Source organism: Balaenoptera ricei, chromosome 16 (genome assembly GCF_028023285.1).
Source record: "Balaenoptera ricei isolate mBalRic1 chromosome 16, mBalRic1.hap2, whole genome shotgun sequence".
NCBI classification, from domain to species: domain Eukaryota; kingdom Metazoa; phylum Chordata; class Mammalia; order Artiodactyla; family Balaenopteridae; genus Balaenoptera; species Balaenoptera ricei.
This window is the reverse complement of record NC_082654.1, coordinates 118,277,430-118,297,135: the sequence shown is the minus strand read 5'-3', so window position 1 is coordinate 118,297,135 and position 19,706 is coordinate 118,277,430. Positions and strand designations below refer to the sequence as shown.

Below are 19,706 nucleotides of genomic sequence, written 5' to 3'. Positions count from 1 at the left end.
TCTTTCTTACATTGCAATGAATAATTGATTTTTTTTTTCTTAAGTTTTTTTCTCCTGTGGAAAGATCTTTTTGCTATTTCCTCTGTGAAAATAACCCCTGGCGTATATATCATGACACTTTCCCACTTGGTGGTAACTTTAACATTTAAAACCAGTAGGGTTTTTTCACTAATTAGATGAGTATTTCCTTTCAAAATTCTTTAGTTAAAAAAAAAAAAAAGTACAAGGAATATTAGCATTGCCTGATACAGGGGCAAAAAGAGTTCAAGATATGAGTGAGTGTTGGTTTTCAATCACTGCATTAAGACACCTGACGCAAAATGACGCTATTCAATTCTGTTTATATGTTTTTGTCTTGTTTTACATCCCTGTCTCTGGAGAGGTTAAGATGACCTGTTTCTACACAGGATAAGTAAGACCAGATTGATGTCTGCATGTTGTACTTGTTTTTTAATGGATGGACGGAAAAGGTAAATTCTCTGAAACCAGTGACGTGTATCTGTGTCCAGGAAAGGCGATTTCCTTGGGTGTCATCTGTAGTGAAGTTGCACACCCTGTGCTCTATATGGAGGGCTGCTAATGTTTCTAGAATGTAGATTACTCCAGGATGACTGTTTGTTTTTGACTCAGTGGACCTAAGATTTGTTGACATTGGTGGCTGAGATGTATAAATGTTTCAGAAATTCTGTCACTACCAGGGATGTTTGAATTCCTCTTTAGAAAGGAAAATACTCTGTATACTACTCAACTTGCAAAGTCCCCTACCATTGGGAAAAAAAAAAAAAAAAACATGCTTCACCACTATCCTACTGATGTTTGTGTAAAGCGTTGAAAGTGGTAGATAAAAAGCAGGAGGGCAGTCAGGGATTGGTAACTGGGTTCATCATCTCAATATTCTACAAGAGTTGAGGTTTCGTCTCTGGATGAATGTGCTTAAAAAGAAGCTGGAGGCCATGTGCAATTATCTACAAATGCTTTGAAAGTAATATTCTGAGACATGAATTGCTATTTGCATAAAAATGACTCCTGTATTAAAGAATCTGTAAGGTGCATTAAGCACTTATTTTACCTCTCACTGCTAATAGCTGTTATTATGCAGTTGCAGAGTGGAACTTTATTAGCAGGACAAAGCACGAATATATCGGTGTGGTTTTTTTGTTTTTTGGGGGTTTTTTTGGCAGGGCCACAAGGCTTGCAGGATCTTAGTTCCCCGACCAGGGATCGAACCCAGGTCCCCTGCAGTGGAAGTATGGAAGTATGGAATCCTAACCACTGGACCGCCAGGGAATTCCCATTGGTGTTATTCCCCTACCACAACAATCACCTTTTAGAATCTTGTGGAATTCACACAAAACACAGTGACTTTCGGAGCTGCTCTTTCTTTTCTTTAGTCTGACTGCTTGTCTTATCATATTCCCTCTGTAATTCTCCAACGACTAAAAATTAGAGCCATAGTAACAAAGTGCCCATCACAGACATATTTCTCAGTGACCAGCATTCTCTTGCTAACAAATTCAGAGCAGAAGAGAGGAGAGACAAGAAAAAGTTTGGACAGTGTTGATATCTGAATTAAAATGGGTTGTAAATGAATATACATGCTTATTTTCTCTCCAGAGGGTTCAGGTGGTATCCAGAATCCAGAACAGTCAACATGTGTGGGAGAGAGATCTAAAATACAAATGTAAGAAAGAAGGTGACGAGGCCTGATAAATGTTATTTTCTTCCTTCTAAAGAAAAATGCTCAGCAGACACATATGTCACATTATCCTTATAAAGAGGAGATGGTCAGTCATGCAGTTGGATGGAAGCAGTTGGTCCAAAGAATGTCTTGTGGTCTTAGGCCCCTCATTGCTACATTTCTAAATCTGTTATCTTATCTGTAAAATAGGAATCTTTTATCTTAAGAGGATATTTACTGAAGTAAGTTGAGCTTACCTATATGAAAATGCTTACCATTGTACTTGGAACATGTTAGTAATCAATGACTATTAACTGAATCAGATTCTATGTCTGGCCTCAATGAGAAGGTGGTTAGTAGAGGGAAAAAACCCACACACATGTCAGAACATTCAAAGGAATATTTTGCCCTTCAAAGTCTTTGCTCTAGAATGGGCTATGCATATTCAAGAGATACTTACCTTGATGTATAGACGTCTGTCTACAGCTATATTCATCTACCTATATATCATCTATCTACCTACCTGCTGATTTATCTCTGTGATAACCTTAATGAAGGCAAATGTTTTATAAGGGTGAAGTTGAGTTTTGAAAATGTTATCTGATACTAGGTAAAGGACCACTCCCCAGGTAATAAAGTTTTCAGTCAAAAATAAATACTACCATAAAGTAATGAGACCACTGTCTTGTGGAACTCATATGTCTGAATATAGTTCCAAAAAAGGGTTCTAAAACTAGCTAGAGAAAAGCTACTGCAGTGGAGTAAGCCCATAGCTTCCATGAAGGGGATGCATTGAAAGACGCCGTTGACTATAAAAGGCTCTATTAAGTATATTTATAATATTATATAATCTATATACTAGGTATTAATTCTAGGAATAATCCTTGAGGGAACGTTTGTGAGACCAGTCTAAGGACAAATAATGATTTGATACTTGCACACTTTGATCCACTGAAGCATTTTGTTTCTATCAAGCACTTATTGTTAATAGTTTAATGGAATGATGTTCTCTATCTTACAGAAAACAGCTGTAAAACCACATTATTGTCATTGGGATGTTTTTTGAACTGCACAATTAGAGGCTCTTCTTCAATCTTTCAGTAACATGTCAAAATGAATCCCATGAGGGAAAGAACTTGATGTCTTGACTTGGGAGTCCGTGAAATTGAAGTTGATAATAAAAATGTATCTTTATTCTAGCTTTGTCACTCCTGGCCATGTGGCTCCAAGCAAGTTTCTTAATTTCTGTTTATTCTTGATTGATAGAAAATGAGAACAATACTAGTTCTTGCCTCAAATAATTGTTTAAAAAAATAGTTTATACATATAAGATGCTTTGGTACTTGGCACATGAGAAGAACTCATAAGCTATTACTATAATTTTAGGTAGATCTAGATATGGTTCAGTTTACATTAATTTTTTTTTTTTTTTGCTATTTCTATGTCCCTGGGGCATCAGTGTTTGGGTATTTCCTATGCTTTGAGACAAAGAGGAATATTCATGCTAAAACACGCATTCTTAAATGTATAAGGGCAAAATTCTTTGCGATAGCAAACAGTGATGGTGTTTGCTGTTCTATTTATGGCTCTTTTAACTGTGAGTTGCCTCGGATATCATTGGCAAAGTCTGAGCAATAACTAGCACCATTTTATCCTATAAAGAAAAAACTGCAACTGATCTACTGACAATCATTAGATACCTCTTAGGGAAACACCCTCAAGATCTTTTTGTTGCATAGAATCTAAGATTTCTATCTCCTGTTCTATTGGCACATCTTTCTAACACACTGTAGAAGAATTGTTTATCAACTCATCATAAAGGAAATAGTGACTCTGCTTCTGTATCCAATTAACTTGTACCTGTTAAAGAATTCACAATTTATGGGTGGGGGAAGGGAACTTCTGTTTCCAAATGGTGTTATTAAAGGCCCTGAGGTTATATTTGTCTTTTCCTTTATCACATAATCTGCTTTACATCAAAGCTAATTAGTAGAGATGTGAAGAGATAATTGTGCCTTCATGATTAGAGAGTTTTAACCCTTTTGCTTTTCCTTTTGCAGGTAAGTGAACATGGCTTTGGGCACTGCTCCTTATACTTGCCGTCTGGCCTTTACTCATGTTGCCATTTTACGGACTAAAACTCAACAAGGCAGTTAAAAAGAAATATGCAGGTACTGTGGATACTATCGAAGTGTCTGTTCTAAGGGAGATGGTAAGTGTTTTCTATTTTAACCCTACCTGATGGTACCGAGGTGGGCAGCCCCACTCCTTTCCCCCTCCTCCCGGCAAAAGTGGCTTTATTGGTTTAGTAAGCATCTCTAGCTGGCATGGCTAAAAAAAGGAGATTCACTTTCAGGCCTGTTGGATATGCTTTTGTGGAGGAGAGTTTTTACCAAAAGCCTGAAATCATTTGGCATTGTTGGTGTTTTAAGTATATCTGTGTCACAGTGCGATGTATTTCACATCTGGCTGGTTTGGAATGAAATGTATATCGTGATACTACAGTGATGTAATCGTCCACGAAATGGTTTTTGTAGCTCAGAGAAAAGAAATTCTAGGTTGAAAGAGCCCACCCGAAGTAAAACAATTCTAAATTAGTAGTTGCCTAAAGTCTAGAGTATTATTAGATCGTTTTTTTTTTAATTCACAGTTCTAAATCAAAGAAGTATAATTGGAGTTTCCTTTTTAAATATTTGAGGACTGTATTTACTATACTGTTCAAATACTAGATCTATATTTACAAGGGAATTTTAAAGCATTTTAAGCTAAACAGGAATGTGAATTCCTATTCAATTCACTATTGAAAGGATGTACTGTCATTAAAAACTTTTAAAAGTATTACGTAGCTTTTTAATATTACAGGACTGTTAGAGCTAAATCCTTTATATATTTCCATTGTCAATTCCCTTGGAATTAAAAGTATGGTGACATTTTTGCCTTTTGTTTGAAATTGGGAATTCAGTTTACTAGCTGGCCATTTCTTTTTGTTGAGAATGATGATGATGAATTTTTCACTCTGGTTAAAAATTAGATCCAGAAATGTTATATTTAAATATAAATACTTGGTGGGTTTTTTGTCGTTCTTTTCATTTATTATTGGAAAACATATTGCATTAAAGTGTTTTTTTGAAGTATGCATTAGTGTGTTTTCAGGTTGACATACTTTGAAAATATCTGGATTCATTGGCTTCTTGTTGTAGCGTCATCTGGAATAAATGAATAGAAATATTGTCATTACCTTTAGAAATTTTACTCTATAGAGGCTCAATGTTATGAGTATTCCAAATGCTCACCTATTTCAACTTGACTTTTTTCTAAGAATATGTTTAGATGCTATATATTTGAGAGTGATTCTTTTAACTCTTAATTGTTATGCTACTATGACACTTTAATCTTTGGGGGATGATTATTTTAATAGAAAACAAAATTCTCTCTCAAAGCAACAAGTTTTGTACACCTGACACTTTCAAACAGCCAATTTCTAAAAGCTGGATGGATGTGTGTATAAATCTCATTTTATAATGGTGGTCATGTTCTTCAGTGAAGTGTTATCATTCACATTTCACAAATAGGGGAGCTATGATTTATAAATGAATGTTATACTCACTAATTTATTTGCAATGTGACTGCTTTGACTGCTAATGGTAAACATCCTTTAAAAAAGGACATAAAAATTGAACTTTCAAAATGAGGCCTTCAGAGCATTGGACATGAATTTCAGACCTGTGAAACCTTTAGTTGATCTTCTGGATTCTTTTTTTTTTTTTTTTTTTTTTTAAATTTTTTGTAAACGTTTCTTTAATTAATTAATTTATTTTATATTTTATTTTTGGCTGTGTTGGGTCTTCGTTTCTGTGAGAGGGCTTTCTCCAGTTGCGGCGAGCGGGGGCCACTCTTCATCGCGGTGCGCGGGCCTCTCACTGTCGTGGCCTCTCCTGTTGCGGAGCACAGGCTCCAGACGCGCAGGCTCAGTAGTTGTGGCTCACGGGCTTAGTTGCTCCGTGGCATGTGGGATCTTCCCAGACCAGGGCTCGAACTCGTGTCCCCTGCATTGGCAGGCGGACTCCCAACCACTGCGCCACCAGGAAAGCCCCATCTCTTCTGGATTCTTAAATCTTGTATGTTGTAAGTCTTATTACTGGTTTATTCATCAGAAATGAAAACTCAGTCAACATTGTGATTTGACCCAATAAACATCATATTATCACTTCCTAATATCACGGATTTCACTGGGGAACTCCTAGGCACACGAGTTTTCAATTCTGATTAGAAGCAGTCAGGTCTGCATCACTGAATTGCTGAAATCCAGAGCCTTGGATCTTGGGGAAATGAGGGTTCTTTAGAACCTTCTGAGAAGCTTAAATATCACTTAAAATACTGAATTGTGTTTTACGTTTGGAGCATATGGTTTATACCATATCATCTCGTTAAGTCCTAGAAGATGCCCCAGCCATGTCTTTCTCTTTAAAAGAAGTTCACAAAGAGCCCAAGTTGTTAATCTTGGGTGAGCTTTCCAGAGCCTCTCTGGAACTGAGTGATTTTTATTTGCAATGTGTGTCATTTGCACAGTCCTTAAATGGTCCTGATGGCAACCAAGCTGCCTTCCTTACAGGAGCTGAATCATTTTGGTGGCTTTTATTGCAGGACAGTGCCTTCTTTTATTAAAATAATGCCATTGGATGGGGAAAGAAATAGTTGTATTTGCGTATTTTTCTATGTCACGGAGCATTCTTATGAGTTTCATTGTTGACATATGAAAACATGCGGTAATCACCCAGTCCCTTTTCTGCTCTGCTGTGCTCTTCTGAGGAAATGGATTTGAGGGGGTTACTATGAATATGAATAGTTACTTAACTGCAAGAGGAAACGTGATCCAGGTGGCTGTAGAAGCACGGTGTTTTTGAGGGCTGGCTAGACAAGTCTGAACTTAACTCACGCAGTGAAACTCACCTTTTCACTGTGTGAACCGTGATAGGTTACTTGATCTGTTTGGGATGATAATATTTTTTGTTGTTGGACAACATGCAGTTGAATTTCTATAAAATCAAAAGATTTTTTTCTGACTCCTTTAACTTATTTCAGAGTTTTCCTGTATAGATACTAGAAACGTTGCCCCCAACCACCCCAAAAAATTGGAAGATTGTGAATCGGTTGGCGTGTCCTAATTTTCTTCCCACTTCAACTGTACCTCTGGACCCTGCCTCTGATAGATTTTGCATCATAAGTAACTGTACATATTACACATCAAATAGCTACCAGTAAGTTTAGAAATGTCAGTAAATATAAGGCTTAACTCACAATAGTGACAAGGAAGAATTTCAGTTGTATTTTCCTTGTAACTTTCCAAGAGGAATAGCTAATGCTTAATTTGAGCAATAGTTAGTTCTCATGAGTTAAATATTAATGACAAACGAATGGAAAATCTTAGTGGACAAAACAAGAAGAAATTAACATTGAACAAACTTAATAAAAATTAATTTTCTTAGTCTGTAGGTAAAATGTCAGCTCTTTCAAAAACATATTTTATATATCTACCTCATATTTTCAAAGGTCAGGCATTTTTTTTAAAAACATTTTTATTGGAGTGTAATTGCTTTACAATGTTGTGTTAGTTTCTGCTGTATAGCAAAGTGTATCAGCTATATGTATACATTTATCCCCATATCCCCTCCCTCTTGCATCTCCCTCCCACCCTCCCTATCCCATCCCTCTAGGTGGTCACAAAGCACTGAGCTGATCTCCTTGTGCTATGTAGTTGCTTCCCACTAGATAACTAGTTAACATTTGGTTGTGTTTATATGTCACTGCTACTCTCTCACTTTGTTCCAGCTTACCCTTCCCACTCCCCGTGTCCTCAAGTCCGTTATCTACGTCTGCATCTTTATTCCTGTCCTGCCCCTAGGTTCATCAGAACCATGTTTTTTTTTTTTTGCAGATTCCATATATATGTGTTAACATACAGTATTTGTTTTTCTCTTTCTGACTTACTTCACTCTGTATGACAGACTCTAGTTCCATCCACCTCACTACAAATAACTCAATTTCATTTCTTTTCGTGGCTGAGTAATATTCCACTGTATATATGTGCCACATCTTCTTTATCCATTCCTCTGTCAGTGGACATTTAAGTTGCTTCCATGTCCTGGCTATTGTAAATGGAGCTGCAATGAACATTGTGGTACATGATTCTTTTTGAATTATGATTTTCTCAGGGTATATGCCCAGTAGTGGGATTGCTGGATCGTATGGTAGTTCTATTTTTAGTTTTTTAAGGAACCTCCATACTGTTCTCCATAGTAGCTGTATCAATTTACGTTTCTATCAACAGTGCAAGAGGGTTCCCTTTTCTCCACACCCTCTCCAGCTTTTATTGTTTGTAGATTTTTTGATGATGGCCATTCTGACCGGTGTGAGGTGATACCTCATTGTAGTTTTGATTTACATTGCTCTAATGATTAGTGATGCTGAGCATCTTTTCATGTGTTTGTTGGCAATCTGTATGTATCTTCTTTGGAGAATTGTCTATTTAGGTCTTCTGCCCATTTTTGGATTGGGTTGTTTGTTTTTTTTGATATTGAGCTGCTTGCATATTTTGGAAATTAATCCTTTGTCAATTGCTTCATCTGCAAATATTTTCTCCCATTCTGAGGGTTGTCTTTTCATCTTGTTTATGGTTTCCTTTGCTGGGCAAAAGCTTTTAAGTTTCATTAGGTCCCATTTGTTTATTTTTGTTTCTATTTCCGTTTCTCTAGGAGGTGGTTCAAAAAGGCTCTTGCTGTGATTAATGTCAGAGTGTTCTGCCTATGTTTTCCTCCAAGAGTTTTATAGTGTCTGGCCTTACATTTAGGTCTTTACTCCATTTTGAGTTTATTTTTGTGTTTGGTGTTAGGAAGTGTTCTACTTTCATTCTTTTACATGTAGCTGTCCAGTTTTCCCAGGACCACTTATGGAAGAGGCTGTCTTTTCTCCATTGTATATTCTTGCCTCCTTTATCAAAGATAAGGTGACCATATGTGCGTGGGTTTATCTCTGGGCTTTCTATCCTGTTCCATTGATCTATATTTCTGTTTCTGTGCCAGTACCATACTGTCTTGATTACTGTAGCTTTGTAGTATAGTCTGCAGTCCAGGAGTCTGATTCCTCCAGCTCCATTTTTCTTAAGATTGCTTTGGCTATTTGAGGTCTTATGTGTTTCCATACAAATTGTGAAATTTTTTGTTCTAGTTCTGTGAAAAATGCCAGTGGTAGTTTGATAGGGATTACATTGAATCTGTAGATTGCTTTGGGTAGTATAGTCATTTTCACAGTGTTGATTCTTCCAATCCAAGAACATGGTATATCTCTCCATCTGTTTGTATTATGTTTAATTTCTTTCATCAGTGTCTTATAGTTTTCTGCATACAGGTCTTTTGTCTCCTTAGGTAGGTTTATTCCTAGGTATTTTATTCTTTTTGTTGCAGTGGTAAATGGGAGTGTTTCCTTAATTTCTCTTTCAGATTTCTCATCATTAGTATATAGGAATGCAAGAGATTTCTGTGCATTAATTTTGTATCCTGCTACTCTACCAAATTCATTGATTAGCTCTAGTAGGCTTCTGGTAGCATCTTTAGGATTATCTCTGTATAGTATCATGTCATCTGCAAACAGTGACAGCTTTACTTCTTCTTTTCTAATTTGAATTCCTTTTATTTCTTTTTCTTCTCTGATTGCTGTGGCTAAAACTTCCAAAACTGTGTTGAATAATAGCACTGCGAGTGGGCAACCTTGTCTTGTTCTGATCTTAGTGGAAATGGTTTCACTTTTTCACCCTTGAGAACGATGTTGGCTGTGGGTTTGTCATATATGGCCTTTATTATCTTGAGGTAGGTTCCCTCTGTGCCTACTTTCTGGAGAGTTTTTATCATAAGTGGTGGTTGAATTTTGTCAAAAGCTTTTTTTGCATCTATTGAGATTATCATATGGTTTTTATCCTTCAGTTTGTTAATATGGTGTATCACAGTGATTGATTTGCATATATTGAAGAATCCTTGCATTCCTGGGGTAAACCCCACTTGATCATGGTGTATGATCCTTTTAATGTGCTGTTGGATTCTGTTTGCTAGTATTTTGTTGAGGATTTTTGCATATATGTTCATCAATGATACTGGCCTGTAGTTTTCTTTCTTTGTGACATCTTTATCTGGATTTGATATCAGGGTGATGGTGGCCTCATAGAATGAGTTTGGGAGTGTTCCTCCCTCTGCTATATTTTGGAAGAGTTTGAGAAGGATAGGTGTTAGTTCTTCTCTAAATGTTTGATAGAATTCGCCTGTGAAGCCATCTGGTCCTGTGCTTTTGTTTGTTGGAAGATTTTTAATCATAGTCTCAATTTCAGTGCTTGTGATTGGTCTGTTTATATTTTCTATTTCTTCCTGGTTCAGTCTCAGAAGGTTGTGCTTTTCTAAGAGTTAGTCCATTTCTTCCAGGTTGTCCATTTTATTGGCATATAGTTGCTTGTAGTAATCCCTCATGTTCTAGTCAAAATTCCTAGATAAAGCATTTTGTTATTTCAGTTGAGTTGAAGATATTCTGTAGTCATTTAAGAGAACATTTGAAATGTGTCTTTTTTTTTTAAAAAAGATTACTTTTCATTTCTGAACATTCCCTCTTATATGAAGAAATGTAATCTCCTTTGGCAGCACTATGGTTTGTAATATGGAAAGAAAGTGAGTTCCCTGTAATGTAGTTTGCATTCGACTAGGATGCAGATTAGAACGAGTCCTCAGTGTTGATACATTAACTCTACCCTCTCCCCGGACCTCCTGTCTGCTCTCAGGCCCTGTCCTATCCACCCACTTCCTCCTTGGCTTACCTAAAGTTAGAGGCTCTTACAAACATATTGATTTGGGCTTGCAAGTTCCCTTATTAGTAACGAATACTTCTGGATAGAGAAGCCACTTTGTTTTTTGATGATGTCCTTTTTTCTTTTCCTACTTTTAAATGACCCAATGTAATGACTACATAGTTAAGTTGAGACTCTAAAGTCCTGGAAGGCAGAATATTTATATGGTTTATTTGCATCTCTCAAGATAGTATTTTCAAACAGTAATATTTGTTTAATAAATGGGTAAAGTTACCACAATCATCTAATTGAGAAGTGCTATATTATGTATGTCTGTAACAGAGATCTCAAGGTGAGAACTTTAGTCCTTCAAGGAAAGTTGTTAGAACCCTCTAGAGCAATGATCCTCAAACTTTGGTGCTGTAGGAATCACCTGAGGTACTCGTTATAAAATGCAGCTTCTGAGATCTCACTGGTAGTGATTCTGATTGAGTGGATACGGGGCAGGGCTCAGGAGTCTATTTAGAACATTATTCCACTTGCTACTCTGCTGGTAATCCTCTTACCACAGATGGAGGATTGCTGCTCTAGGGTCCTTTGTCTCAAAACCGTACTGTTTTTAATGCTGTTTTAGAGTGCCTGCACTTACTGTTAGGGTAGGACCTGAGAATTGGTAAGCAGTTCAATAGCTTTCGGAACCTTATCTCCCCCCGCTGTGTGTGTGTGTGTGTGTGTGTGTGTGTGTGTGTGCGTGTGTGTGCATACACACACACAGGGTATCTGGTATCCTCATGTTATCTGTGTTTCAGATATATTCCCAATTCCCTCTACAAATTGAAACTCCTGTTTCTTCATCATCCATAGCTAGGTGTCTCCAATAAAAACCAAGAGACTAATTTGAGGCGGGGTATGCTTGACTGGCGGGTGCTCCATGTGTTACCCCTTCCCAAAGTGCAGTTTACAAAACTCAGATGAGTAACTCTCGTGGTGAAAATTTAGCTAAGAAGACAGATTTGGAGGATAGGCGTGCAGGCAGAAATGATTGGGATCAAGGATCATTCTTTTTGGAACTATTCCAATCATACCACCTAGGGAAGCAAGATCCACCCATATCTGTAATGCTATATTATTAGTAAGTAAACCAAACCAAGATGGTAGCTTTTTCTGGTCAATAATGTATACAACCATATATACAAATATGGAATCATGATGTTGTACACCTGAAACTACTACAAGGTTATATGTCAATTATATTTCAATTTAAGAAAGTAACAGATGCTGCAGCAACTCAGCTAATTGAGTCAAGCTCTCTGATTTTTGATGTGCCATGATTGTTTTATAGTGGATAGCATTTAGTTAACCTAGATGTTTCTGTATTCTTTAAAGTCGGTAGGTATGAGGGTGGAAGGGATTGTGGGAATCCTGGCTGGAACAAGACTGTCCTTACGTTGATAATCAGTGAAGCTAAGTCATGGGGACATGGTGCTTAATTATACAGTTCTCTCTATGTTGCATGTGTTGGAGATATTTTTTAGTAAGACAGTAAATTAAAATAAGCTTAAAGCATCTCACTAAACTTGGTCCAGCTCTCCTTTTTGCTGTCTTGGAACTAGTCCCTCAGAAAAGGAGCGTTCTGTTACTCCCAGGGCCCAGCTCCTCTGCAGGCCAGGCTTACACACCGCAGAGCTGAGCACAGGAGGGGAAGACGTACTAGCGTTAGGAGAACATTTTGTTTTAAGTAGACTTTATTAAGGCGGTGTTTTCCTCCCACATCTCTCACATTTTAATTTGGACAGGAAAGGTCAAACCAAATTGATGTTTGGATGTTTGTTTCAGTCCTTGATTATGAGATTTCATGATGTCTCATGAATTGTTGATAGTTTTCAAAAGAGTTGAGCTTTTTAGTCTTCCTTTTGACTATTTATGAAAAAATATATTGTGTATATAACTAATAGTATAAATCATACATTTTATAGAAGAATGATAATTCCTAAGAGGTGCCCAAATGCTGCTGAATAGGACCTATCTAAATTTCTTTTTGGCGTGGCATATTATAAATAAGATACCTGTGAACTTTCGGAAATGACTGGTATGGCTTTTTATACATGACCTTTGCAAGAGAGACTGTATATTTTTGTCAAGTATCCAGGATGCTAATTAATCTTCATGAACATATCTAGGCTGCTAGACCCTGTGAGGGCAGGAACACGTCTTCATTTGTCTTTTCTCCCCTGAAGCATCTTGAGGACAATATCACAGGGACCTTGACTACGACAACATAAAGGGCACAGTGGTTAAAAGAGATGCCACTTTACCAGACTGTGATTAAGAAGATGATGGGCCTAGATTGTTTTAATCAATCACTTGATAGGACAAGCATGTATTCTTTGAAATCAATCATTTTCATTGGGTTAGTGTGAAGTAATTCTAATATCTTTATCCCTAACATGGCTATGTTGATCTTTTTACAAATATATTTGTAATTGGCCACATTGAAATTTGGTATTTTTAATAACATACAATAATATCTAGTTCTTTGCATGGCAGTCTACCTAGCAAAATCAGGCAAGTCAGTTAATGATGATGGAATGGCATAAAATGTTCAGTAAAAGAGCTAATGCAGGACTTCCCTGGTGGTCCAGTGGTTAAGGCTCCGTGCTTCTGCTGCAGGGGGCGCAGGTTCGATCTTTGGTTGGTGAACTAAGATCCTGCATGCCTCATGGCATGGCCAAAAAAACAGAAAGAGTTAATGCATGCATTGCAAAACGTATTATTGTAAAATTAATCGTAAAAATAGGCTAACTTCAAATTTGCAGTTTTCTTCCAAAAGACTATTGTCTAAACAGTAATACACGCAGATTCAATATATTTAAAGAACTATGCGTTACAAAGAAACAGTGTTTCACAAATGAAAGTTTGTTTCCTTATGAAATTCTCTTGGACCTCAGGAGTGTGTGAAGAGCAATTATTGTAATCCCACATGGAAGGTGAATCACTGCCTATAGTTGAAGGAGAAAGAAGGGAGAAAATGGTCTAAGAGTAGAGGTGGAAATGAGAGGCTTAGGGAAAAACTGGAAGAAAAAAGAGATGAGAAGCAACTTTGGAGGTAGAGGTTGTGGGTGGATTGTCAGGAATCTGACGATGATAATGGATGCTCCCACAAGGGGAAGACTCTAATGCAGATAAACCTCTAAAAATATTTTCTTTTACTGAGAGGTGCTGGAATTTCTATTGTCTGAGATAGAGGAGTGAAATTGTATTGATTTGTAGCAACCATGTTTTATCTTGCTGAATTTTCTGTGTTTTGCATGGTACATCTTAATCCCTATATTATCATTTAGGACAATGCTTTCCCAACTGTGCATGAGAAACACTTAGGTAGTTTGTTAAAGCTGTGAAGGGGACCTGAGCATCTGATTTAAAATAGATGGCTGCAGTGCTAATCAACTGAAACTTTTTAGTAGGTGAATATTATCACACAAAATCCCAGGCAAAATCTCACTGTTCTTTATGAGCTCCTGGAGAGCCATGTATAGCAATACCAAAATGAAATAAGAACAAAAGCTTAATCATCATGTATACATTGAGTTCCCTTGTAGGATTTTGCTTTCTCCATTTTTGTGCTTACTTGTGTCACAAACTCAGAGCACATTCTGCACACCTGGCTTCCTAGGACTTCAGTGTGTATGTCATCTATTGTTGACTTTTGCAATTTGAGTATTTTTAAGTGTACCTGAGTAAGTACCAGGACAGCCATAATCTCTTGAGGATGCCATTGAGAGGGTTGATCTCAGGTGCACATTGATTACAAACCACTTGGGCCATTTTTTTTTTTCAAAGCCTGTTTTGTATTAAAAAATAGAAACAAATTCTTCTTGCGACAAGTCCTTTCTCGGGGAGAACTGAACATGGGTGGTAGTCTGTCTAAATGTTGGTGAATTAGGAAGAGGAAAAGGTGTGGTACCAATGGGTGAGAAAAAAAAGACTCAGGCCCTGTCCCTCCATCTGCTTCTCAACCCCCTCCCAACCAAGCACTTCAGCTTTACCCACCTTGTGTTTTTCTCCTTTGTAAGTTAGGATGATCTTTTTTTTTTTCTTTTGGTCTCGAAAGATTGTGCAAGGAATACCGAATAGAAGTTCAACGTGTTTCTTATCTTGGAAGGAAGGTTCTCTCACCTGTAGAGTAATTAAAGTTGAATAAATTGAGCCATAATAATAAAAAGGAAAGCTAATGTTTATGTGGAAGGTTTCCTTGAAGTCATTTTGGAGAAAAGTGAGAGATTGTTTCCCCAGAGATAGAATGCTATGCAGGTTTCTAATTATGAAGAAATAATAATTGTAAAGAAATAGCAGGGACTTCCCTGGTGGCGCAGTGGTTAAGAATCCACCCGCCAATGCAGGGGACATGGGTTCGAGCCCTGGTCCAGGAAGATCCCACATGCCTCAGTGCAGCTAAGCCCGTGCACCACAACTACTGAGCCTGCGCTCCAGAGACTGCGAGCCACAACTCCTGAGCCCGCGTGCCACAACTGCTGAAGCCTGCATGCCTAGAGCCTGTGCTCCACAACAAAGAGGAATCCACCGCAATGAGAAGCCCGCACACTGTGCAAGGAAGAGTAGCTCCCACTTGCCGCAACTAGAGAAAGCCCGCACGCAGTAACAAAGACCCAACACAGCCAAAAATAACTAACTAACTAACTAAATTAATTAATTAATTAAAAAAAGATAGCAGAATACAACTAATTTTGCCTTGCTTGCTTTAACAACGGTTTGTTGGAGTTTATCTTCAGTTACTTGGTAGCAACCAAATTGCTCAAAGCATCGGAAAAGGGTTTCATTCATGATTCTGCCATTAGAAATATAATAGCGTCTGTGGAGAGCTGGTTTAACACATGGAGAAGCAAAAGGAAATGTTTCTTAACGTCCCAGTACTTGTTTGAATTTTAAGCACTACTTGGTATTGAGTTACTCAGCTCTTGGGTTCAGTAGATGACTGGAGACTGGAGAGGACAGCAGTAAGAGTTCCATGGTTCCGTGTTGAACCTTTGTGGTGTCACTACTGGTCCCTCTCCAAATACTAAATCATTCATCAGGAGAAGCAAAGACTCATTTTTGTGTGCATGCATGCATTCATTCATTCATTCAATATTGAGCTCCTTTATGTGCCAGTCACCATGCCCACCCTGGTCATATAAATTAGGAGCAAGCAGTTTTGTTATTCTTGAAATCTGGGGACAGAAGGGGCGCCCAAGAAAAGAAAAAGAAAAAGAAAAATGAAACACGCACACACCAGGGATCTGTCCTTAATTCAGATTACATCAGCTATAAGAACACCTATTAAATGCCTTTTGGAATAGGGATTTGCAAAGACAAGTTAATTATTAAAGACAAGCCTCTGGAGTCTCCTAAAGAATTCATAACTAACGGTTGCCTCTCTGCTTGAGGCTTGCTGTCTTTTAATTCTTTGCCCCACTTCATGTTATAATTATATAATTGCAAATTTATTTATTTTTTCTTCTCTTCCTTCTACCCTTTATTCTGGAATTTGCGATAAGATTGCAGAAATTTCCTCTAAGTATTAATAATAACCTCCAGTGCTTTTCACAGTACTTCATAAAAAGGCAGCTGTCATGTCATTGTTTGGTCTTGAGTCAGACTGTTGCCCTTTGCTTTTTGCTGGAGCCCTTGTGCACAATGAACAGTTGAGCACTGCACTCAAATGGAGACTAGCTGTCATGAGTCATGGGTTCTGTATTATTTCAGTGAGAACTTAAGCAAGAGGTCAAATGGTGAATACTCTTAGAAGCATGGTTCTCAAACTGTGATATGTCTTCCAAGCATTTAGGGATCATCGTCATGCAGATTCTGATTTGGTATGTCTGGGTGGAGCCCAGGAATCTGCTTTTCAGCACACTCCCCAGTGATGCCAATGGTGCTGGTCTATGGACCACTCTTTCAGTAGTGAGGTTCTACAACCCTGACATAAGTCTTACCTTGAGGGGTCTTAGTATAGTTTTATAGGATATTGACCTTGAAGTGTCACTATTGCTTTATAAAGCTTTGGATGGAGCTGCTTAAAATTGCCCTGTCTATATAAGACAATTGCAACTTGCTGTTGATCTGAACATTTTGCTACTGTGTGGATATTGTAGGAGATAGTGGTCTCTCTCTTTTACAAAAGAATGGGGGTTTACAGGTTTATTTCCGCCTTCTGCTATTAATCTGAACTTTTGCAGAAGGCATGGTTAGATTTCTCAGTTTCTTTTAAAGGTAGAGTTATCTATGTTCGGAAATGTCTTTGCTAACCCCTATAGAATTCATCTGATTCTGTGGTGATGTTTTAGAATAATAAAGTCAGTTTGCAGTAGGTATTATCTATATCTGTATCCATCTGCCATCAATTCTATGTTGTATATAATTTAAGTAGTAGTACTTAAAAACATCAAATCATGACATAAATTTGTCCTACATTTAAAAATAATTATTTATTTATTTATTTATGGCTGTGTTGGGTCTTCGTTTCTGTGCGAGGGCTTTCTCTAGTTGCGGCAAGTGGGGGCCACTCTTCATTGCATTGCGCGGGCCTCTCGCTATCACGGCCTCTCCCATTGCGGAGCACAGGCTCCAGACGCGCAGGCTCAGTAGTTGTGGCTCACGGGCCTAGTTGCTCCGCGGCGTGTGGGATCTTCCCAGACCAGGGCTCGAACTCGTGTCCCCTGCATTGGCAGGCAGATTCTCAACCACTGCGCCACCAGGGAAGCCCCCTGTCCTACATTTTAAAGTGTGTATTTATTAAATGTAATTGAGAAACCATCTTTCATAGTAACTAATCAAAAAATAAAACTGATCAATCAAATTTTTAAAGGAAAGCCTAAAATTGAACACTTTACCTTACTGGTACCAGTTTTTATTCATCCTACAAATATGTGTTTACTGCAGAAATTATGCCAGACATCAGGATAGTCTTTGGAGAGAGAACAGGTAAACAGTATTTTTATTATTCTTAATCATGCACTTTTAAATACAATGATCAAGAAAAAGAGAAAGTGCCTATGTTGAGGTATATAGAAATACATATCAGTATAAATATTTTTTTATGTATATATATGTACACATGACTCATGTATCAGGTAGTATATCTCTTACACTTTTCATCTTGAAATTTTTTTCCTCTTTGTTTTGTTAATAGCACTGTCTTCCTATTTCCAGTCTGATGGTCCCCATCCATGTCCAGCATGGATACCTTTCATCAGTCAGTGTGTCTTCTGAACCTCTGACTCAGTCTGGCTCACACATTAAAAAGAGTTATTTTCTCACATGGCTGAAAGTCCAGAAGTGGGACAGACTTCAGATCTGGTTGATAAATTAATTCAGCAGTTTCATTAGAGGTCAGGTTCTTTCCTCTCCTAAAACAAAGGAAAAATTTCCGTAAGTCTCCCGCCATACTTCTCTCTGGCCTTAATTGGGCCCATGTCCATCCTAGTTACTAGCAGGGGAAATTGAATGATCATGATTGATGTGTTCCGATCATTTCTGGTAAGGTAGAATGGATGTTGGGCAAAGTGGCCACTGTTCTCTTTCTCTGCCAACTTTATTTTTATTTATTTATTTATTTATTTATTTTTTATGTTTGTAACTAACATTGCAGATTCTTGTTACACTGAATATAAGACCCAAAGGAGCAGAAATTCTGGTTTGTTCTCTGATGAATCCCAAGTGCGTGGAGCAGAGCCTGGTATAGAACAAGCACTCAATAAACATTTGTTGAATGAATTACATTTCAGCTTATAAATAACCAGTGAACATAGAAACATGTTGGTTCGCAATTCCACCCAATCCAAAGGAAAAGGCAATCACCTGAACTCTGGACCCTGCAAAGAATGGGGGAGATATTTCCAAAGCAGCTCCAACGACATTTCAGTTCAATCCAGACAACACGTTTCTGTGCTAATTGATGCCGTGCTGAGCAGCGGGAGATGCAGACGAAGATGCTGCAGTAGTCGACTTCACAGGGGACCATCCGCGGCCCCAGGTTAGTCCTCACAGATGGAGAATCTCAGCACGTTGGGTTCCGCAGAGCAGAGGAAGGCTTCTGTCCTGAATTCTGACTGACCTTTGGATAATTTCTCACTCTCTCTAATGTGCAGACCAGCCCTTACGGTTTCAAATTGTACGCCTAGTTTTTATCTGTTCTGCTTCCTCAGTCAGGGTAACAGGGACGTAGCTGATCAGAATGTCCAAAATCCATTAGGATAATCAAATGGGGGAGTGAGGGAGGGTGGCATTCGGCCATTTTGCCAACTTTAAAATGTGATATTCCCTAGGATTGTGTTTGGGAACCTCTTCCATTCTTACTGCATCCTCTCTCTGTAGTTTGATCCACTCCCATGGCCTAACTACCACCTTATGTGTGATGACAGTTCCCATGTCAATACATTCAATGCAAAATCTTTTAGAATTTCACATCTATGCATTCAGTTTCTTCCTGGAAAACTCAAATTGGGATTGCCAACAAAGTCCCAAATTCAAGATGATCCAAAATTGAGCTTATTATCTTGACCTAAAAAGCCCAACTCCTCTACTCCCAACTTGTCAAGTCCTTTCAACTAAAACCCCAGGCATCCTCTTGGACCACTCAACCAGTCAGTAACCAAATTCTGTTGATTCTTCTTCCTTCTTTTTTTCTTGGTCTGTTATCCTTCTCCTTTCTGTGTTTCTACTGCCTCAGTTGGGGCTCTTGCTATTGCTGGTCATGAACATTATCTTTTAACGATTTCTCCATGTCCACTCTTGCCACTGCACCTTGCAATTTCTTCTTCACATCTGCTAAGTCAACTTCCTAAAGTCATACCTGAACATGGTATTTCCCACTTAGAGTCAGCAGCTCCCCTTTGTCAAGTAAAATTCCTTACCATGACATACCGGGATCTTCCATATCCAAGCCTCATCTCATGCCCTGTCTTTCCCAGTATGCTGATCTTCAAAACTTGCATTTTCTGTCAGTTGGCTTTTCTTATTTCCCCCCCAAATGTGGAGTGCTCTTCCTGATGGTGCCTGTGTTTATGCTGTTTCATTTACTTATCTTTTATGTCTCAGCTCAATCAGTATCCTCTTTTGAAGACCTCACTACTCTTTGAGTCCCTTCACATCCCCAGGAGAACTGAGGAGGAGGAAGTAGTGGTGGTGATAACTAGTATATATTATATT

General features: G+C 38.1%; 1 protein-coding gene across 22 annotated transcripts in view; it reads left to right on the top strand.

The window, feature by feature from the left end:
* The window catches only part of ANK3 (ankyrin 3), a 687,375-nt gene that overhangs the window by 219,515 nt on the left and 448,154 nt on the right, over positions 1–19,706 (top strand). Inside the window, exon 1 of one of the 22 annotated variants that reach the window (XM_059900919.1) lies at positions 3,780–3,890. The exons of the other annotated variants lie outside the window; for them this stretch is intronic. Coding sequence (XP_059756902.1) covers positions 3,795–3,890 — 96 coding nt within the window. The 5' untranslated portion in view covers positions 3,780–3,794. Of the gene's footprint in view, positions 1–3,779; positions 3,891–19,706 lie in introns of those variants that run through there. 22 annotated transcript variants of the gene reach the window in all.